This window comes from Vombatus ursinus, unplaced genomic scaffold (assembly GCF_900497805.2).
Source record: "Vombatus ursinus unplaced genomic scaffold, bare-nosed wombat genome assembly UNPS02014768.1, whole genome shotgun sequence".
NCBI classification, from domain to species: Eukaryota; Metazoa; Chordata; class Mammalia; order Diprotodontia; family Vombatidae; genus Vombatus; species Vombatus ursinus.
The window spans coordinates 13,545,596-13,568,052 of NW_020954546.1; the positions used below are offsets into that span (position 1 = coordinate 13,545,596).

Below are 22,457 nucleotides of genomic sequence, written 5' to 3' on the forward strand. Positions count from 1 at the left end.
TTAATACCAGCAACATGGTGTGTTGGGTTGGTATTTCTCAGGCTTCCTGGGCCCCTAAATATTCCTCATTCAGTGTGTGCTCATTCACCTGAACTTAAGCTGCTTGATATGCCAAGCTTTGGATTTCTTTTTCTGCTGTGTGTATGAAAAATAGGGTCACAGTGCTTAAAATTTCTAGTCTTTAAAAGTTTTTTATCTTATTTTCATCAATACCACTTGCATATCATTTCTGATTATATCCCTCTCTTCTCTGTACATCAAAGCCCCTTGAGAAGCGGTCAGTCTTTGCTTTAAGTTGGGGTGGTGGGGTGTGCGCCCTCCTTCTGGGGAAGCTTTTACTTTGTGCATTGCCTTTGTTCCTCATTCTGCCTGCTGGGATCAGACTGAGCTGGGTTAACAGCCCCCAACTCAGTGACCACCAGAATGGGAGAACACTCTGAAACTCCAGTGATCCTGTCCTACCCCTGGTGAGGCTAAAAACCCCAGCATTAAGTCTTGAAACAAGGGCAAGTGCTTTTCTTTTTTTTCTGGGATTTTTATGTATCTTTCCCAGCAGCCGAAAAACCATTAATGTACAGACTGTTAGAGAAGGAAAATAAGATCATTCCTCCAATCCCTGAGCAAGTCGTCAGACGACAGGGAGAGCTGAGCAGCAGCCCATGCACTAAACTGCAGCCCTCCAACTTTAATTAGTCTTTAATTACTGTTCTGTGCCAGGGTTTATTAGTAAAAGCTAATAAGATTGAGGTAGAATACATGCCTAGATGTGAATTTTACAGTACTTTTTTTGTGAGCGTTGAAGAATTAAGCTTTTGTTGGTCAGGAAAAGGTATTGTGGTATATTTAATTTGCCCCCAAAACAAGTAAATTTACAGAATATATTTTGGTTAACCTTTCACAGTAACAAGTAAGAGGAGAAACGCTAAGTGGTGGCATCTTCATTTTAAGTCATTGGGTTCTTCCTTGATTGGGGGAGGGGGAGAGATGCCAGATTCAAAGAGAATGGGTTTCAAGGTGATCACCAAGCTGGAAGAGTGGCCAGAATAGTACACTTCAAAAGACTTGAGCCAATCTCACCTCACACACTTACTAGCCGTATTACCCTGGGCAAGTCACTTCACTTTGGGGACTCAGTGAGCAAGGGCTAGGTGACCTCAGGCTTCGTCCTGCTCTGAGTCTCTTGGTGGGTTAGCTGGACGGAATAGAGGTTACAATTCCTGCCCCCTGCTCTGTAGGCCAGAGCAAGCATCTTGCTTGACTTGCATCTGCTGTTTCTTAGGTCCCGTGGTAGTGCTGGCGGCCATGGTTCCCGGAGTCAGAAGGAGCTGCCGACAGAGCCCCCTTACACTGCCTATGTAGGAAATCTGCCTTTCAATACTGTTCAGGGAGACATAGACGCCATCTTCAAGGATCTCAGCGTAAGGAGCGTACGGCTAGTCAGAGATAAAGAAACGGATAAATTTAAAGGTGAGTACCAAGAAGCACGAATGCAGTCTGTTGGTGATGTTTTTGTGAAGTGATCCAGAAAGCTGATTTAGGGTCAGCCAGAGTTCTCTAAGCCTGACGGTATGTTTTGTTCCTTTGACTATGGCTGTATGCTTGCATACTGTGTGGTTTCATTTGAGGACCTACAGTGAATGCAGCTATTTAAGCATTTGTAAAAGAAATTTTCATTTATAGTCATGGTATTTGCCCCAAGTTTGACCTGTGTGGCGATCTTAAACAAATCAACACTTTTTAGAGAGTGGAACTTTTCAGAAAAATGATGCAATTTAGACCCTGCCACCAGGATCCTCCAGTTGTATTCATCTTAAGCCCAGCCCAGCTTCAAGGCCTAAGTCTGAGCTGCTTCCCAGCCATGGCTCGCGGCCCTACAGCTTGGGGTCTTTGGGACAAAGAAACTGGCACATTAACTGTAGGGTTGCTTTAAGAAAAGCCAGAATGGGAAGAAGTCAGGTGAGTGCTGTCCAGTACATAACCATTGGTGCCCTGAGTTGAAGGAGAACTTAACAGGTTATTCCCGAATGCACGGCCATGAAAACAGGATGTTGGACAGTGACAGGCATGATATTTCCCTTTTTAGCAGGTTATCCTAAGAGCGTTTTCCAAACCCAAATCAGTTTCTGCTCAGAGACCTTTATAGCTGGCAACCCTGCAGGTGTGGGGAGCAGCAGCAGGTCTGAATTCTAGTCTGTAGACATCATGGAATCCAGTAATAGATAAATCAGTGTGAAGAGCAAAAAAAAAAAGTCCAAAAAGATGCTTAGGGAGTGAATGGGTAGACAGAAGATCTTGCTGAACACCTGGAGGGATGAAGGCTGAAAAATTAAGGCATTTTTTGCATTGACATTCCTCTATTTAATTACAAAGCACCTTCTCACAAATGACCCTAAATCCACCCTCTTGAGGCCCTCAGGTCTGGCATGCTCTCCCTCCTCACCTTTTCATCTTCGATTTCTTGGGTTCCTTCAGATGCCATCTTCCCCAGGAAGCCTTTCCTGGACCTCTGACCCTCACTCGATAGCGTCTCTACCCTTATCTTATCTTACAGCTTCTCTTGCTCTGTCTGCTGTGTGCCTGGCTAGTTCTCCTGTTAAGCATAAGACTTTATGGAGAGCAGGACCTTCAATAAATGCTTCTTGACTTGTGTAGATGCTCGTTGTTATCAGTATATGTATGATGGATCATTGTCATATATCATTATATGTATATCAGTATTTATAGTCATTTTAGAGTTATATTCAGAATAGTTTGCATAGTTTACACACATCTACATAGATAAAAAAGCATCTTGTTAGTATCATGGGGACCCAAGGGTCAGCCCTTACCCAAAGCAGTAATCCTCTTTAAATACCGTGCCCCACCCTGTGAGGGGACACTGGTACCTAACGAGGTAGCCATCCCATTTGGGTGGTCCAGATTGTCAGGGAGCTGTGCCTGTTTACGTTGAGCTAAAATCTGACTCTGAGGTTCTCCCCATTGATATCCAGCTTTCTGGGGCAGATGTCTAGATGGCTTTTGGAAGCAGGTGCTCCTTTCAGCCTCGTGCAGCGGCTTGTTCCTGAGGCCGACATCCAGGCTTCAGGTTTGCCTCGTGTTCTTTTTTTTTTTTTTTTTTTTTTTTTGAAGGAACACATTGAGTCTGCTGTCCTTACCTCTCCTCCTTTTCATTGCTTCTCCCTCCTCACAGGTCATTTTAACACCACCAGAACATCCTCCCCCAGCTGCTACATCAGTATTCCTAAAACACCGTATCACTCCCTTGCTCAGGAGGCTTAAGTGCCTGCCTATTGTCTGTAGGATAAAATATTCCTCTGGTATTTAAAGCCTTTCATAATCTGACTTGTGCCTGTCCTGGCAGATTTATTTCAGGTACTCAACATTCCAGCCCAACAGAACATGATTGCTTTTGTGCCATTAGCTGCCCCTACGCCCTCACCATGCTCAGAGCGGTTTCTGGACTGACCTGAAGGGCCCCCCTCCTCCCTGCTCTTAGTTTGTGCTTCGAGGTGTAGATCCCTTGTTTACTTCGTCTGTGCACGTGCTCACCCTACCCATCCCTAGGAGAGCGGAGAGTGGAAGCTCTTTGAGGGCCAGATCTCTTTCCTTTTCTAAGTTGGTAACTTCAGACCTGAACTGGGCCTCACTTGGGTGGTGCTGCCCCATCTGGATTCCTCCTCCAGTGCCTCGTGAATGGGGGACAAGCCAGCAGAGTTTAGCCCAGCCCTGAGCAGAACCGCCAGCAATTGGTTAACCAGCCTTGGCTGGAAGACTCTGCTAAGGGCAGGGATAACTCTCACTGTCGAGAAGTTTTTCTTTGTGTCGGTCTCTTATGTGTCTCTCTTCAGCTTCCACCTGCAGCTCCTCATTTTTCCCTCAGTGACCAAGTCTTCTCTCTTGTAGCCCACAGCCCCTCATATCTCTGAAGAGACCTGTCTGAACCTTCCTGTGAGCTTTGTAGAATATGATCTCTTCACCCAGTCTGGTCGCTCTCCAGTTTATTAATGTTCTTCCTCCAAGGTGGCCAAGAAATGAATGATCACAGGTGACAGATTGTTAACTTATTTATTTTTTGGATCACAAACTCACAGCTGTCTATAGAGCTGTGGAGACGGAAAGTAGAAAAGCATCAGCTCAATAGCAGCTGCCACTGACAGTGCATTTTAAGGTTTGCAAAGCACTGTCTCATTTGAGTCTCCCGGCAGCCCTGGGAGACGGACACTAACCAGGTTGGAGGCTTTGTTTGTTTCTAAAGAAATCTGAGGCTTAGCTTGAGTGATTTCCAGTGGCCACACCAGTGTCAGAGGCAGGATTTGAACCCAGTAGAGTAGGCCTTAAGCCACAATTCAGCCATTTTCCTACCATTGGGCATGTAGATTGTTTCTAATTCTCTGCAATGACAAAAATAACTGTCACTTGGTGTTCGTTTTTGAGGTAATATTTTCTCAAAATTTTAACTCTAGAAGTGATCAAAGTATGAAAAAGAATAATCCATTAGAGCTTAGAATGATTAGAGACAGAGTAAGTCAGCCAGGCTCATGGAAGGTACCTTGACATGGGGGCTGGGCTGGTCACGGGGGAGGAATGTTCTTGCTCTGTTTGCCCAGACTCTAGAGACAATTGGATCCCATGACTCCAGGTTTGTGGAGTCAGATTCCTCTTCCAGGCTTCTTCTGTGCTAGTCTTTGGATCTTTTCAATTCTCCTAGTGCCTACCTTAGGGTACTACTCATATCACAATCAAATAGAGGGTTGGAAAGTGATGAATTGATCTTTCTCATCCAGGTGTGAGGGGTTCTTCTTGATAAACTCTTTAGTATTTTTCTGGCTCAATATTCTGAGGCTCTATCAGTTTTTATTCTCTTTTGCCATCAAGACTTCAATTTCTACTGGCAAACACAATCTCAACCTAAAATAAGCCACTCTTTCTGGTCTTCCTCTTAAAGTTGGAATATTATGTCCCAAATAATTAAGTCTAGACATAATAGTGCCTAGAGCTGTCAACATGTGACGGTGTAATACTTTTTTTGCATTTTTAATCTTTTTTAAAAAATTAAACCTTGTAAAAATATGTTCTGAGTTTCGAATTCTTTCTCTCTTGCCTCTCTCCCAGCCATTGAGAAAGCAAGCAGAGTGGTAGCTGTTATACAAGTCATACAAAACATTTCCATATTAGCCGTGTGAAAATGTAGTACTTTAATGATTTGAAGTGGATATTACAAGGGGAGGAAAGCAGTCTGCTCACATGGGGCTTTAAGTCCTCCTAGGTTGAAAAGAGGAAAGGTTACCTCTCCTACAGTTAATCTACAAATACTAGTATGAACTGGGGATTTCTCTTACAGGATTTTGCTATGTAGAATTCGATGAGGTGGATTCCCTTAAGGAAGCTTTGACCTATGATGGCGCGGTAAGTATATGTTCAGATTAATTTCTGCCAACTTAGTTTTCTAGTACTTTTTCTTGTGGTTACTTATACTATTTTTCTTCGTAACCAGCTGTTGGGTGATCGATCACTTCGAGTGGACATTGCCGAAGGTAGAAAACAAGATAAAGGGGGCTTTGGATTCAGGAAAGGTGGACCAGATGACAGAGGTGATTCTTTAGAAACTAATTGTAAAAGCTTAAGTCGTATCGCACTGAGTCAGAATGTTTGTAGTCTGCTATTAAGGCGTTTCAATGCTTATTGAGCTCCTGTAATATACAGGAGGGATTAAAGCCTTTTTTGCTCAGTCAGTAAACATTAAGTGCTTGCTGTGTACCAGATGTAGGGCAGCTAGATGGCGCAGAGAATAGAGTGATGGCCTGGAGTCAGGAAGACCTGAAGGCCTCAAATACTAGCTGGATGACCCTGGGCAAGTCACTTCAGCCTGTTTGCCTCAGTGTCCTCGTCTGTCAAATGAGCTGGAAAAGGAATTGGCAAAGCACTCCAGTATCTCTGCCAAGAAAACCCCAAGGAATCATGGAGAGTTGAACATTCCTGAGAACGACTAAACAGCAACAGCTGTGCCAGGCAGTGTGTTAACCAATGGGGATACAAATACAAAGACAAAAGTCCCCTCCCTCAAAGAGCGCACAGTTTTTGAAGGAAGACAGTACTGGGGAGAGAAGTCCCCACGTAGTGCAGCAGGTGAGAAATGAGGAGACAACTGAGCTGGGGTCTTTCCTTAAATAGAAGTTTGGCATTCATGGCCCTGTCCTCCAATTGGGGCAGAGAGTGGGGGTGAGTCTGATGGGACTGTGCAGGTTGATGAAGTTATTCTGGAGCACGGGGAGAGGTCAGCTCATCCCAAAGGTAGTGCAGCAGGTGAGAGATGCCAAAGATCTCGGCCCTTCCCTGATCAGTCTCCAGGGATGGAGGCTGTCCCACAGAACCTGCCTGCAAGCAGGTTTACCCTGGCAGTCCTACCAATCAAGAAAGGCTTAGAGTTTGGGCACGGCCTGAGGACCAGGCTAGCCAAGCCTGGGGCAGCTCCTTCTTCCCTTCTTTGTTTCCAGATGTGGGCAGCCGCTTGTGTCAGAAAATCAAAGGTAGAATAAGACAGTTCAGCAAAACTAATGACCACAGCTCCTGAGTCTGGTGGTGTCGATGCAGGGCTCTCACCCCATCACCCCCAAGTCTTTAAAGAAGGGAAGGAAGAGCATTCACTCACGTCCTGGAAGTAGGAAGTAAATGGCCAGGCTTGGTCCTTGCAGTGATCAGCCAGTGCTCAGTTTCAGTGCTTTTCTTTATTGGCTGGGTTCTTCCCAATTTTAAAGTTTTCCAGTCAATACTCATTTAGGACAAATTTGTTTAGTTAGCTCTTCTCATACATTTTTTCTTTCTCTCTCCTCAGGAATGGGTGGTTCTCGAGAATCTAGAGGCGGATGGGATTCCCGGGATGACTTCAATTCTGGTATTAGATTTAAATTCTTACACTTACCCTGGTGCCTTTATTTCTGTCCTTTGCTCCTACGTCAATCAGTGATTGGCCCCTGTCATTGGTTCCTTGATGTGAGGGTGGGGAGAATGATGTCACGTGCTGCCACCACTGAGGTCTTTCTCAAAGCCCATCTGGAGCAAGCACCTGACTCTGGCTCCGTTCTAGTGCTGAGGAGGCAGTTAGCCAAATTGTTTTGTTTTTAAATAAATCCAGCCATCTCCACTTAGTAAAAGACTGAATAATTTCAGGGATTAAACCCTTCCCCCTCCCCCCCATAATCCCAGCCAATCAGAAATGAGCTTATTCACAAAAATGCAGAGTGATATAATAACCGTGTGCCAGAGCTTTTCTTCAAATGCAGCTGCTCAGGAATAGTTCAGAGGGGCTGCCTCTTCAGTGGCAGCTGCAGCAGAAATGCCTTTTTCCTGTTAGCCTGAGTTTTCATAGCTGATGGTTTTGAGGTTACTTTACTACCTCATAAAATTTCAGCATTTCCACTTATCGAATATATATGTAGCCCAGAGTCTTCCAAGGTAAGACTTACGTTATCTTGTTAGGGTTCTGGAGCTCAAAGAGACTTCAAAGAATTTAAGTGGAAAACCACTTAAGACACCACCCAAGCCACCCCCTAACACTGTAAGGGGGCCCTCTTGCCCCAGACAGTCTCCTCTATTGAACCGGAAGTCTCTCCTGCAACTGTCGCCCCCATCCTGTCCATATAACAGCCTTCTGTCATGCCCCCCCGCCTTTTCTAGGACTGACAGCCCCAGGTCATAGAGCAAATTCTTCAGTCATCACCATTCTGGAAACGTTCCACCTTGTGGGAGTCTTTCCTAGAGTGTGGTGTGCCCAGGATGAGCACAGTGGCCCACATTTGGCCACAAAGGTTAACAGGCCTATCTCCTTCCTATCCCTGGACGTTGTGCAACAGACTATTCAAAAAAATAACATGATGAGCTATTCTTGATGAATCTGCACGTTTTTATGATCACTGCTTCCCTTTCTAGACAGGTGTTCACTTAGAGACCCTTTAAAATAATACATTATAAAATCATACCAGAAAGAGAAGGGAAGCTTCCTGGCCTGTGGTTTTCAAAATCTTTGCTTGTGAAGGAGGCTCTACCTGGCTTCATGGAGCTGTCCATCAGCACTGGATCTGTTCTTAGTCCAAAAGATCTTCAGGGGAAGAGGCTTGTGTTCTCATTCCAGTGGCCACTCTCCTAACTGGCAGGACTGGCTCTTCAGTGTTTAACTCCTGAAGTGGACTCCTTTAGTGGTGTGCTGGTGACATTTAAGAAAATTAGCCACATTACCTTAATACCATGTTTCCTAAATTATTTTTGCTGAAGATTAAAGACATGCCAATTTCAGGCTACCTAGAAAATTAATGTTTTTAATGATGTTTGGTCCTTCTGTATGTCGGTGTTGGTTTTGTGATGTGTTCCAGGAGCATTTTAGGTCTCATGACACATCTTTCATATAGGAAGCACTTAATGTCTGACCTATAGAAGAAATTTGACTTCCACTCAAACATCCTCAAAACTGTCCCGACAATAAGTCTTTTCTGAAATGAAGCAAAGGGTGTAATGGAACATCTCAAAATTAGTTCTGTGACTTTCCTAACGGAAGGCTGTTTGTGGGCAAAGCATAAGGGGTGGTGGACTTGATCTGCCAAGCAGCTGTTTTTAAAAAACAAATGAGAAACCTAGAAACAATGCTTTGTGGCAGTGGTTTTCATGGTTTTTCCACACATTTCTGATCAAAGGGAAGGGTTTACCTGATCCATAAGCTTATGCAATAAATACTCTTCAGCTAGAGAACGGTTTACAAGGTTTTGCTGTGTATAGAGGGAATGTCACTTGAGGGTTTGTGGTGAAGCTTTTAATTTTGCTGTTAACTTTTTCCCAGTCAGTTTTCTAGATTCCCTTTCCTTTGAGGTTTATCCATGTTGAAACAACATAAGCCCTGCTTGGGGCCTCTCCTAGCCCTGTTCTCACTGCCGTAAGCTCAGGGAGGGTAGACAAGGTCTCTTTCAGGGCACCTCTGGCACTTTCCCTTTGCTCACAGATGGGTGATGGTAGGTGGAGTAGTCACTGATTGGAAGAAGCTTCAAATTGGTTATTTTACGGCAGCAGCGTAAGTAGAGAAATCCAGAGTTCTAGCTTTTGGAGATATCACTTAGATAAAGTTCCCTAGAGATCTAATATTAGACTGTTTTTGCTCTACATGGGTGCTCTGGCCTGGTGGATAGAGAGCCCACTTCTCACACATCCTTGGTGGCTTTGGGATCCGGGGCAAGTGGCTTAACTTCTTCTGGGCCCTAGGCCCTTGGGCTGCTGATTAAAATGCAATTGAGAAATGTTTAACGAAATAAGTAAAAATACAATACAACGTGGGTACTGTTCATTTGTGCTTTTCTAAGTCAACATGCAGCCCGTAGGGATCTGTTAGTGTTTGAGTTTGACCCCACTGCTCTAGGCGGCTCTTTAAGATAACCATGGTCACCAGGAGTGTGCTGACCTGCATAGGCAGAGGTAATTTTGTTTCCTTCCCTGGGATTTCTCTAGGCCATTCACAGGCCCTCAAATCCCCGGATGCACTTTAGTAACACAGAAGCTTGACTATAAAGATGCACTTAGGATGTGCTGGATCTGAGCAGCTGTTTGATGTTTCACTTCTCCCTTCTCCAGGCTTCAAGGATGACTTCTTGGGAGGCAGGGGTGGAGGCAGTCGCCCAGGTGACCGGCGAACAGGCGGTCCCCCAATGGGGAGTCGCTTTAGAGATGGACCACCTCTTCGGGGCTCTTCAATGGATTTCAGAGAACCAACAGAAGGTATAATGCTGGTGTGCAGATGGCAGACCTTGCTACGTGCAAGCACTAGCTCTTCCTAAGACCCACAGCTCTTAAAAGAATTGTCACTCCCTAGTCAGATTTGAGTTTGCCCTTTAATGGGAGAAGCACCTGCCTATTGGTTGCTCCCATGGAGCCATCTCGAGATCTGTAGTTCTGCTGTCAGTGAAGTGATCTGGCACCAGGCTGTCATTGTGGTCGTCATTTCCTGGCAGGGGAGTCATGCTTTATAAATGCTGTTGTATTTATTTTTCCAGAGGAAAGAGCACAGAGGCCCCGACTTCAGCTTAAACCTCGAACAGTTGCTACCCCCCTCAATCAAGTAGCCAATCCCAACTCGGCTATCTTCGGTGGAGCCAGGCCCCGAGAGGAAGTGGTTCACAAAGAGCAAGAATGAGCTCGAGGTTGGGAGGGAATGGGGGGAGAATGATTGAGCAAGACAGCAGCAGAGTTCATTACTCTGGACGTCAACCCTGCAGTTACCATTCCTGCCACCTGACATTTGTCCTCCTCCTTTCTTGAAACTGAAAACACAGAGCTTGTGAATGCATGTCAGCTGTTAACAAGTGGTTTTTAGTACGTTCTTGGCTTTGCTGTATCTAGTGCCTGTTTTGTGCTGTTTTTTTCCCACCGCCTTGGCCCTTTCCCTCCCTGTTTTCCTCTTTGTTTTCGCAGCACGTGGTTTCTTGCAGATGAATGAAAGCTGTCATTATCAGCAAGGGTGGGAGTTCCCGGGATGAGGTGCTGCTCCATTTCCCTCCTTAGCTTTCTCTGTTTTACTTTAGAAACACTGGTTAGACTTTGTTAAAACTCCAATATTGTTTCCTTTGGATTTTCCTCACTTCTCTTCTGACCTGCATGTTTGGTTCTGGGTTGCTGTGGCTCCAAAGAAGCAAATAGGAAAAAACTCCCCAACAGGTTGGACCATCTGTCGACCTACGTGTAGAATTGGGTGCCCTCTCCAAGGCGAGGGATCAAACACAAACAAAAGGTGTAGTCCTTCCAGCCAGTTCACAGGTAGTTTTCTTTCCCTCTCACTCCTCAATTCCTTCCCATAAACAGATGTAATGAGAGCAGAATAGGATCAAATTTAAAAGTATATGTCTATATAAAATGTGGAGAATGGGGACTATTACCCTAGAGAATTAATTGGCTTCACTCCCACAGGTCTGTCAGTTGTAGATCTGCCCGCACCTCAATCCTTACTAGGAAACTCCTTTTGTTAGGCAGATTAAAGGGTTGTTTATTGAACGACTGCAAACTGCAATCTGGTTTTATCTCAACGGAGGTGCTTTGGGGGCTTGCACAGCGGTGCGGATCTATGCCTATTTGAACATTAAAAAAATGCTCATTGAGTCTTTGCTTTTTAAAAAAAAATTACACTTTTTTTTTTTTAAAGTTTTACATGTTTGGTAAGTAACTTTTAAATGCAGGTTTATACAGATAAAGTTGATTTTGTGTTGTGTCGGAAGGAGTGTAAAACTTACTACCCTTGGCCACGTGTTTGGCATCTAGCCCCAGTATTTCTTTGTCCCCAAGTGTAAATAGTCAATAGTGAGATGCTGTACTCCCCATCATCATTTTTTAAAATGGGTCAGGAGAGCTGACCCTAGGATCTGGCGATGTCATGTCTCACTGAGATTCGTCAAGGACCTTGAAACATCTCGTGGGTAGCACTGAAGTTGAAGACCTGTACCTCTTAGAACCTGAAGGTTCATCGGGGGAGAGCTTGCTGTCCACTGGCAAAATATTCGGGAGAATAAAAGGCAAAGCTTAGGTTGGGCATCCCAGGAGCTAGAAGGAAGCCAGCAGAGTCAGGGTTTCTTGGGAAGCCTGGCCTCTTAGCTCAGTCCACTCCCACGGCACATTGTTGTTGCCTCCTGATTCCTGGCTCCGCTTCCTCCTGTCCTTGTTTCCAAGTTACAGCAATTTACAGGACCCTTCCTCCTCTTTCCTGCTTCCTTCCTTTCCTCCCTCCTTCCTTCCACCTGTCATACTCTGCTCCTAAGATAAGAAACCATTTGTGTAACACCAACACGTAATCTAAGAAAGACATGCATTATGTGGTTGTAATCAAAACGGATGCTTTCCGATGACCTACTTACATCTTCAATGTGGAAAAGATTAAGAACAGCAGCAACGAAGGCCCCAACTTCTGGTTAATCCAGTCGCATTTTAAATGTGAGAATGGAATTCCAAACACTTCAGCCATTCTGCTTCATGACAGAAAGTAAATTTATGGATATGGTATTTTGTGAATGATCTTTTAAATAAAAGAAAACCTTAAGTAATATTTTAATGCGGTCTTTATTTATAAGTCTCCCTCAGTGTTTCAGCTGCAAACCATGGATTATTGCTCCAACTTCTGTTAACTAGTTTTCATAACATTTGTTGTGATTTTTACTTTGACGTTGGAAAATGGCAGAAAACTTAATCAGACATGAATTAAAAAGCTAGCAACTAAATCAGAGCAAACATCTTATTTCAGCTTTTTGTCCACCCTCTCTGTCCCTTTTTTCTGAAGTTGGAAAAGAAGTTGTTTCTATCAGACAGAAACAGAACCCTCAGATGTAATCTGGCAGTAGCTTTGGGCTGGAAGATGGGGGGGTAGCAATAATTTTTTATCTGAGAAATTTTCGTGCTAGAAAGAAATTTCAAATCTGGCTTCGGGGGTGGGGGGAGGGAATCAAAGTCAAACTTGGGGATTGATCTGATTGTTTGCAACTGGTCACAAATAGATCAGCCTCCTGGAAGGTCCCACACATACATATATATATATATATATATATAAATCTAGCAGAATTATAGAGAACGTTCAGCCTTGTTCAAATGTCAAGTACAGGAAGCCTTCAGAAACTGCCTTCTAGCTGGGAGGCCTTGTAGAACTCGGGTGGTCCTCCTCCTGCAAAGATGCTTAGAAGGACATTAAAAGTTGATAGGCCTCGGGCTCACAGCAGGAAGGGACCTAGCACAAGATTTCACTTGGTGCACTTCCTGGAGGGATTTGTCCCACCGGTTGTCAGATTCCCCACCACCGTTTTTACCACTGCCGATTCCTTGACTGTACTTTCCTGGGAAGGTGAAAAGCTTTCTATCCCCTTTGAATGACTATACCCTAGTGAAAAGTGTTCTGTTTTGTTTTTTTAAATAAGGGGAAGAAGGACCCTTTCAACCTGATTGGTCATTCTTAAGGCAAAAACTTCCAATTCCCTTTAGTTATAAGATAACCAAGTTCAAGGCTCATAATGAACATACCTGATCTAGAGAGCTGCTTTCCTTGGCATAAGTTCTGTTTTCTAACAAGATCCTAGACTGAGCTGGAAAGCAATCTCAGGGGTCATCTGATCTTAGCTCCCCCTTGTTTGATAGGGATGGAAAATGAGGCCCAGAGAGAGGACGGGAACTGCCTATGGTCACAGTGGTACATGCAGCTTGAAGCAGCCTTTTGCCCCCCTAGAATGGATGGAAAGGTTTGGTCCCAGGAATCAGAATGCTGTTCTCTAGTTTAGTACCGGAAAACAAGTAGCCTCTGTCGAAAGATGAAATGCCAGCTATTTAGGAACCAGGGTCTGATACCCTAAAACCATTTTGTGTGGTTACTGTAATAAATGGGAGAAAGTTTTAGAAAAAGCCAAGGAATTGTGGTGAATGCAGAATTACGTGTCAACTGTGGAACTTGAGAGCTGGGGAGGAACACTTGGTCCAGAAGTCACATAGGTTGAGACCCTCATGTAGTCCAGTCTTCCAGGATTCCTAAGGGCTGGGAATGAGTCTGAAGCTCTTCCCCAGCTAGAGGGAAATTCCTTCCCTCTGACTTCTGTTTCTCAGTCCCTGAGTATAAGGAATGCATATACAATATTTTAGTAAAAGAAGCCTGCAGGTAATTCTGGCTTGTGAAACCCCTTGCTTATAAACTAAAGGATATTCATTTCTACTCAGATTTTTACATTGGAAAGTGACAAGGATTTTCATGGCACAACAACCAAAATCTTGGGGTGAAGATGAAAATTCTTAGGCTGTTTCATGCATGTGCCCCTCTCCCCCCAACATTTCCAATAACAGCAGTGGATTAAATTATAAATAGTTGCTCTTTCATTCTGATCTGCCAATCTGGAGCTGAAGGTGAAGCATCACTCGTTAATGGTTGAAGTTCTTTGAATAAATCTTAGGAACTTGACACTGGCCTTGTCTGCCTGACTGAAATCCCCCGCAGAGGCTACCCTAGTACTCTTTGGGCATTTGCCTTTTGGCCGTATTATTCTGGAGCAATGACAGACTTGAATTCCAGTTCCTAGTAGGAAGTTCTTAGAAGCTCTTTCCGAGCCCTAAAAGTGAGTGTTGTCTTCTAAAAGGTCTGAACTGGGGGGAGCACAGATGGGAGGAGGGGGGGGGAGGAAGTGTTTGATACATATGCATGGCAAGGAAGGAAGAAATCTGAAACCTTGACAAGAAGAATTCCAGGTGCTCCGTGTGGATCCTTTTAAAAGACCAGTCAGGCACTTCCAACTTGTTAACACTTGGGCCTCCCAGGGGTGGAAAAGGTACAGAAAGTCCTTTGGCAATTTCTTCCTTGGGACTAATTAAACCTCAAGGCCGATTAACAAGATCTTGAGAGAAGCAATAGCAACGAAGAGAAACTGGAGAACCCCAGACTCCCTTGGCTAGAAAGGAGAAGGATTTTTTCTTAGTTTAGTTGTTTTGTTTTTTTCCTTCACTTTGATAGCTGCTAAATTTGTAGCATGACAGGGCTGAATTTTGTACCTTGTACAGTTTCTAACTTCTTTAAAAGCCCTCTGCAATTTGGCATTGACACTTCCCTTTGAAATTTGATACTTTTTTTTCTTTTTTTTGGTGGTGGTAGTGGGGAAATCTGGACCTGTGATTGCATTGTTATGAGAATCTCTCCAGGGAGGAAACTTTATACCAGTGGAGTCTGGCATCTGCTCTGGAGTCTTTTAAGAGAGTTGCCTAGGGGCACTGAGGTTAAAGTACCCCCCCCATCCACTCCAACCACCACCAAGGTCACACTGCCCTTTTATATCAGAGGAACACTTGAACCCAGGACTACGCCCTGTCTCACCTCCCTTACCTCCAACTCCCTATTTGACAAAGGACTGTTGGGAAAGTTACCCTGGGACCAGAAATTACATATGCATTCCTTAGATTCATAGTTAGGGCCATAACAGAAACAGATGAGCTTGATCCTCAGGACTCAGAAGTGTTATGTATGTTGTTGGGTATATTCACACATTCCCACAGCCATCGAGCCAGACTTTAGAGAATTCCTCCCTCTGTACATTTACTTTGATGCATAGAAATAACTTCTCCAAATGATGCAAAGGACTGGTGGGTAGATGGGAAGAAGCTACCAGTGACACCTTCAGAGGATCTTTGAGCTTTTTTCTTTTCTGAATGGCATTGGCCAATTGAATGGGATCATAGATTCAGAAGCAGATGGGCCCTAGAAGCTTAGATAGCCAACTGAGTCCAACCTCATCTTTTACTGAAGGGAAACGGCCGAGAGTAATTGATTTTTTTTCCCAAGGTCACGGGTAGCAGAGCTAAGACCCAACCCCGAGTAGTCTTATTGCAAATCCAGTCTCTTGCTGCCGCGTTCCACCCCCTTAGAATCCCTAAGACTCTAGCGTGGTTGTCGGAAGACATTTGACTTAAGCCCAAACCGAAGACCAGTTGTGAAGTTTCTGTCTGGCATAGGAGTGGGAATCCTTTGTTTCTCACTATGTGAGGTTGGCAGGCTTTTATGTGTATTCCTAGCTTTTGTGTGGACATTGGAAATTAATTGAACCAAAATAAGTAGTTACGTACCTCATTCTATAACCTACTGCTAGTTTCTCTTCTGTAACCAACCTGTATAATTTATATCACTGTATTAAAAACAATAAAGCATAGTATCCCAACAGTAGAGGGCTCTTGGGTATTTAATTTGGGGAATAGAGAGAATTGGTTCCTATACTGCCTTTCTTCAAGGTAAGACATTTAAAAGGAAGAAATAACAATTACCAGCCCATTTATTTATGTGGCTGAAGGCAGAAGGTCCATATACTTCTTGTTTCTTTGTTTTTTTCTTCAGATAAAGCTTAGCTCTTAAGCACCAAGACTTTTATTTTGATGGTTTTCATCTCGTTCTTGTTCTAAAACAATTCTCATACTTCACTGCCCATTAAGAGATATAGAACATGGCAGTAACTTTCACTGGTGTCTCAGGGTTCTGTGACATGATTGGGGTCTGCATAGCTATGACCACAATGGTCTCTCTTGTTGCTTTCAAAGCCTGTGACTGTTTGTCCCTTGGCTAGTGCTTTCCCTCAGTATAAGTCTTACTATGTACATATTTATATGCCCCACCCCTAGTTAGGATATGAGCCTCCTTGTGGGCACAGGTGTTTCTGCCTTTCTTTGTATCCCCCAACCCTTAGCATGGTGCCTGACTCACAGTAGGCATTTAATAAAGGCTTATTGACTGACTGACTTTATGTGCCTTGAAGTCTTTTGTCAGGTTTTTGTAGTTTTTCTGTCTCCTACCTATAAGCTTCTAATCCTTTAACAATCTGTTAAGCAATCCTCAGCCTCTTCATCGAGATCATAATTGCAGAGCTGGAAGGAATCTTAGAAATCATTTAGTCTAATTTTGCAGATGTGAAAACTGAGACCCAGGGAGGTAATGTGTATCTTGGCGAGCATTACTCAAGTAGGATCTGAGGTGGGCTTCAAGCCCATGTCTTCTGATTCTGATTCCAGAGGTAGTGATGGTCCCAAGAAACCAGATGGCAGCAATGACTTCCCTTGAGACAGCATTTGCATTTTGCAAATGGCTTCCACTCCCATCTCGTTGGAATCTCCCATCTTGCCTAAGAGGAAGGATAGTACAATGGGATCTTCATTTTACAAACTAAGCAAGGCTCTGAGTCTTGAAATCAGGCCTTCTGAGGCAAGTAGTCACAGGCTCTGAGTGAGGACCTGAGGACCTTTCCTAACTATCAGTAAGCATCTGGGACTTTTCCTCTTCCCTTAAGGATTCACCATCATGTACCAGATGGAAGAGCTCTCTACTTGAGATAAATGGAGCTTCTTCCTGTCTTCGTGCCATCTTTAAATAGCATAATTCAGGGTGAGAGTCTAGAGATAATTTAGTCCAACCCTCTAATCTCTCACTAAGTATGATAAAAAGAATGTGTAAAAGCAGTCACGGGGCCACAGGGCATGGTTTGCCTTCATTTTAAAATCACAAGATCCACATCAGAATGTATCAAAGTTAGAATGGAGTTGGCTGTTACAGTAGTAAACTGGCTTTGAATTTTTTTTTTTTATAGATAATAGGATCATGGATTAAGGCGGGGCAGTGAATAGAGTGCCCAGCCTGGAGTCAGAAAGACTCATCTTCCTGAGTTCAAATCCAGCCTTAGACACTCACCACCCCCACTTGACTAGAGGGTCAGAAGAATTGATGTCCTAGTATAGCTGACATTGGGCAGTATCTGCATCCAAAGCCAGTGAAAAACTAGACATATTGAGGAAAGACATCTTGGAGGATTCTACAAAGAACCCAGCAGAAAAGCCATACCATCCCAAAGGGAAATATATTGAGGACTCACTCCATCAAAAAGACTTTCTTTACCCTCTTGACCAAAAGTGCTCTGAGCTCAAGTCCACTTTCTCTGTGTATACTTGTGGTGAAGTGTGTCACAGATCTGAAGGGGGATGTTGTGTACCAACTGTTTTCACCGTATCCCATGTTAGTAAATACGCCTTTATAAAAGCTAATTCTGAATAAGTAATTGACAGCACACCGGTGGGGCACTCACAAGCTATAGTACCAGAAATACTACCCCTAATCCCTCAGGGCTATCCCTAGAACTCTGCAGAGTCATAGTAGCTGCACTTTGGGGGTTCAGTCTGCTAAAGTGAGTGAGGCCTGGGAGAGTACTGATACAGAAATTAACCATATTTTGTGTTACATTAATTGATTTTGCTGATTTTTCTTCTCTTCCTCTTAAGAAAAAAAAAAAAAACCCAGCTCTCTCAGGAACAGGAAGGGGGAAGATATAGGGATAGATCTGGGTGATGTAAAAACAAAAGATAGCCATAAAAATCTATTTAAATATAAATGCTTGTGGTGAAGGATAGAATAGAATAGATTTCCTGTTCTCTGACTACAGAGTCCAAAGTTCCAAAATGGAGGCTCCAGTCTTCTGCCTGGTCTTAATGACTTAAAAACAACTGACCACATAATCAAGCAGAGCAGGATGTGAACAAAGAGTCCCTGACACCTTCACCTGCTAAGTTCCTTGGGAAACAGGGTCTCTCAAAGCAATCAACAACAGTATACAGTATATCTGATTGCTTTCTAGTGTTATCATTTTGTACCACCAGGTGGCAGCAGTGGGAAGGGGCCCAGCCCCTTTCAAGCCCATAACATTTGCTGGTGATAAACCGGGGCCCCAAGACTCTCACATAGTGATGTGATGCATAAAAGGTTCAAAAGACATATTTTCTGGGAAATTAATCATTTTATTAATAATGCTAACATTTTATTAATAAAAAGGATGGTCATTTGGCTGTCTCTCTCTTGGACCAAAGACGAATCATGGCAGTGGGCCCAGTTTATATGCCCTGGGAAGAGTGGGTGTTCCTGAGGCTAGTGATCAACTCTGGTTGGTTAACAGTTGATGAGAAGAATGAATATTACAATGAGAGATGGAACCATTCTAACGAAGGGCTGGGGGATGGAACTTTATGTCAGTTCTAAATAGCCCAGCTTTGGGCAATCTAATCAAAGAATGTATCCCCACCCAAACAGGAGTAGAACACAAAGGACAGGAATTCACTTGGATAAGAAGGTCTAAGTAGGGTAGATTTTTGGCAGAGGTCAGTAAGGTCCTTCAAAAGCTGGGCTTTGAACAAGGAAATAGGACAAAGAAAAAGCTTGGATAAACCCCATAATTGGTTCTTAATAATCATTTCTCTCGGTGAATTGGTGGAACTGGTTTGAAAGGAGGGAGGGAGGGAGGGAGGGAGGGAAGGAAGGAAGGAAAAAAGGAAGGAAGGAAGGAAGGAGGAAAGGAAAGAGAAAGAAGGAAGGAAAGGAGGAAGGGAGAGAGGATTGTCATGAAATAAAAATACACAGAAGCAAGACTGTGCAACAGGGAACATAGGGAATGTTGTTAGTACAATTTTAAATTTAATATGTACTTCAAGAACCATATATATGTATTTCAGTTCCATATATAAATTCTCTTTTCTGTTCATTGTATATAGAAATGTTCAAGTCTATTGGTGCTTGTTAAGTTTATAATGTGGAAAAAAAAAAAAGAGGGCTGTGAAAAGTCCCTGCCTTACTTTTTGGACCCGTCTCCTCGATCACCAGAGCGATGGTGATGGAGGCTGCGTTGAGATGCCAGTGGCGGGGACCATGTGCCTCTGCTCACCTTCTCCTTGGCAGGTCCAAACCTGGTTTCCTGCCCACTTTCTTCTGCCTTTCTCTTTCCTTTTCTGAGCCCACACCAGTGACCAGCTGTTCTGGTAAATGGAAGTTTCCCTCCCGCCCCTTCCTAACCCCTTGGTGAGTCTGAGAGTTTGGAATTTGGGCCTCAGTGGAGCAAATAAGAAAGGATTGGAGGAGATGGTGGGGGACAGTGGGAGGATTGAAACTGGACTGAGTCAGAAATCTGGATACCAATCCTGGCTCTTTCCATTTACTACAAGTGTGGCCTTGCGAAGTCTCTCCTCCCTGGGCCTCACTTTCCTCATCTATTAAATGAAGGATTTTCTGAGGCACCAAGGTGGAGAAGTACATTGAAAACTGGTCCTGGAGTCAGGAAGACCTGAGTTCAAATCCAGCCTCAGACGCTTACTAGCTGTGTGACCTTAGGCAAGACCAGGGATGGGGAACCTGCAGCCCCAGGCCACATGTGGCCTTCTAGGTCCTCAATTGCAGCCCTTTGACTGAATTTAAACTTCACAGAACAAATCCCCCTTAATAAAAGGCTTTGTTCTATAAAACTTGGACTTGGTCAAAAGGCTGCACTCCCAGGGTTGCCGTGAGGATCAAATGAGATAATACTTGGAAAGCCCCTAGCATAGCTACTGGCACATAGTAGGTACTATAAAAAGGGTAGCTATTTTTTAGTTATTATTCATATCACTGCTAAGCCCACCTTTTATGGAAATAAAAAGCCCAGGGATGGTAAAAAACTTTCATCTTGCTGGCCAAATCTATAGGCAGCTAGTGGTCTCCTGAGGGCCCAACACTGTCAGGACCACTTGTCCTGGAATAAGGAAGCAGAAGCCTGGGTTGGAGTAGTTTCCACCCGTTATTAGCCATAGTTCTGGGCAGCAGCAGTACAGAGGTCAACCATATGGTTTTGTTTGGGTCAAGCCCAAAATCTCAGTTCTGGTTGACTTTTGTGCTGGGTCAATTTCTAAATGCCCCATGAAAGATGGTGTTCTGGTTTTGAGACAGGGAGAGGATTGGCTGCCTCAGTGGATTTGGGCCAGCTGTGAGCACGAGTGGAAAAACAGATATTTTATGAACCGAATGTTCTAAAACAGAGTCTCCAGGAGGACAAACGACCACAAGATCAGCCAGGCCAGGACGTGAGTGAGGAGCTCTGACCTTCCCCTCACCTGCTCACGTCTCATCCACAATGAGGGAAGCAATGTGGTGCCATGAGTTTTTAGTGTGACCTTGTGTGACCTTGACAAGCTGACCTCTCTGGGCCTGACTTCCTGACTTCCTGGGCAAGATGACCTCGAAGGTCCTATCCAGTTCTAAATCTTAGGATATTAGGATCTTGGGCCCTCCCACAAGGTCTGGCCCCTGCCCCCACATATACACGAGTGCCTCTTTGTTGAGTGTATGTGGTTATCTGCCAGGCAGAGGAGGGCATCTTCCTTTCCCTGCCGGGCAGGCCGTGGCCCACAGCTCTGGAGGAGCCCCAGCGAAGGCATTGAGTTGTAATAGAAAGGGCCGGGCCCATCCTTGCTGGGTGACCTTGGACTGCTCCTCTCTGGGCCTGAGTGTCCTCCTCGGTAAAGCGAGTGATAATTGGACTCAATTATTAATGAATGAATAAATGAATGATGAAGTGTGCTGCCTGCCACCTGATAGAGAGGTGACGGGCTCCAGAAGAGGGTGAATATTTTTGGACACGGCCAATAGAAGAATTCAGCCTGCCTGACTAAGCTTATTTGTCACAAGGGTTTGTTTTTTGTTTTTTATTTTTTTTAAATGGGGAAAGGTGGGAAAGAGATGACATAAATGCTTGTTAATTAAAATAATAAAAAAGAAAAGGCATCTATTAAGTGTTTACTATGGGACAAGCATTTTGCTGAAGGCTGGGTGGACCTTGCTCTCAAAAAGCTGCAATCTTAAGGGGGGCTCGTTGGGAGGAAGAGGCCGCACAGAAGAGGGCTGTGGGAAGGCCAAGCAGTCTTCGGAATATATCAAACGGGTAGGGGACGAGGCCGGGGGTCCTTGGGTTAGGGTCAGAGGTGAGAGGACAGGGCCCCCTCATCTCTCCTCCTTCTCCACAGTCGTACCACATTGCCTCGTCCTGAACCATCTGCTATTTGTCTCTCTGGTCTTCTTGACCAGATTATGACCTTCCTGAGGGCAGGGCAGACCACCAGGCACTTGCTTATTCCTTAGTGGCAAGGCAGGACTAGAAACCAGGTCTCCAGAACTCTTCCTACAGAACATTCCGAGCCTAAGGGCCCGGGCCTACAAGGGGGCAAAGACCCTACTGTGAGGGCTCACGGTGCATCCTGGGGGTCCAGGAATGGAGGAAGACGAGAGCCGAGCAAGAAGGGACTTTCCAGGGCATCCCGGCTAAACCAGATGGAGGTGTCCGGAAGTTTCTCTCTCTGTCTCCTCTCCCTCCCCTCGTTCTGTCTCTCATCTTTGTCTCTGTCTCTCTTCTACTTTGCTGTCTCGGTCTCCCTTTTTTTAGGTCTTCCCCTTTCTGTTTCTGTCTCTTCCCCGCTTCTCTACGTCTCTCTCCCCAGAGACTCTATTTTTGTCTCTGCTCTGTCCCTCTCTGGGGTCTGCTTCATATTTCTTGGCCTCTGAATGTCTCCCCCTTCCGACGCCTCCGTGTCTCTGCGCTCGTTCATCTCCCCGCTAGCCGGTCCAGTGGAGGGGCGGATGTTTGAGGGGAGTGATTCAGAAAGTGACAGGAAGCCAGCAGCCTGCCTGCCATCCTTCTGTGTTGGTGACAACAGAGAGAGCAGAGAACCGGAGAGCGATGGGCCTCCCGGAGTGAAGGCAGCTGGCAGGCTCCTAGGTAAGTGCTCCCCAGGAGAGAGAGGGGGGCCCGCAGGGGCTGGGGGGCTCACCGCAGCAGCAGGGCCTTCCCAGGGCCTTGCAGACTCCCGGCTCTTCTCCCAGGGGCGAGGGGGAGATGGGAGGCATTAGTAAGGCAGGGCTGGGGTGCCAGGGCTGCCAGGAGCCACCCAGACGCCTGCCTCAACACTGCTCTCTAAAGGAGCCTCCATACTTATTGGAAACAGTGCCCAAAGCAGCTCCTACCCAGGGGCAGCAGGCAGGAATGGAAGAGCCTTCTCAGGCACCATCCTGCTCCACTGTGGATCAGCCCTGCTAGGGGGGCAAAAGCAGGGGATGGCCCAGCATGGGAGGTTCAGACCCTGCTCCCTCTGTGTAACCTTGG

General features: G+C 44.9%; 2 protein-coding genes across 2 annotated transcripts in view; both read left to right on the top strand.

The window, feature by feature from the left end:
• The window catches only part of EIF4H (eukaryotic translation initiation factor 4H), a 31,592-nt gene extending 19,528 nt beyond the window's left edge, over positions 1-12,064 (top strand). Inside the window, exons 2-7 of the mRNA XM_027862539.1 lie at positions 1,280-1,467; positions 5,342-5,406; positions 5,495-5,591; positions 6,833-6,892; positions 9,610-9,753; positions 10,029-12,064. Of these exons, the coding sequence (XP_027718340.1) occupies positions 1,280-1,467; positions 5,342-5,406; positions 5,495-5,591; positions 6,833-6,892; positions 9,610-9,753; positions 10,029-10,168 (694 nt within the window). The 3' untranslated portion in view covers positions 10,169-12,064. The remainder of the gene's footprint in view (positions 1-1,279; positions 1,468-5,341; positions 5,407-5,494; positions 5,592-6,832; positions 6,893-9,609; positions 9,754-10,028) is intronic.
• A 9,780-nt stretch (positions 12,065-21,844) lies between these two features.
• The window catches only part of LAT2 (linker for activation of T cells family member 2), a 46,782-nt gene continuing 46,169 nt past the window's right edge, over positions 21,845-22,457 (top strand). Inside the window, 2 exon segments of the mRNA XM_027862522.1 lie at positions 21,845-22,027; positions 22,030-22,073. Of these exon segments, the coding sequence (XP_027718323.1) occupies positions 21,860-22,027; positions 22,030-22,073 (212 nt within the window). The 5' untranslated portion in view covers positions 21,845-21,859.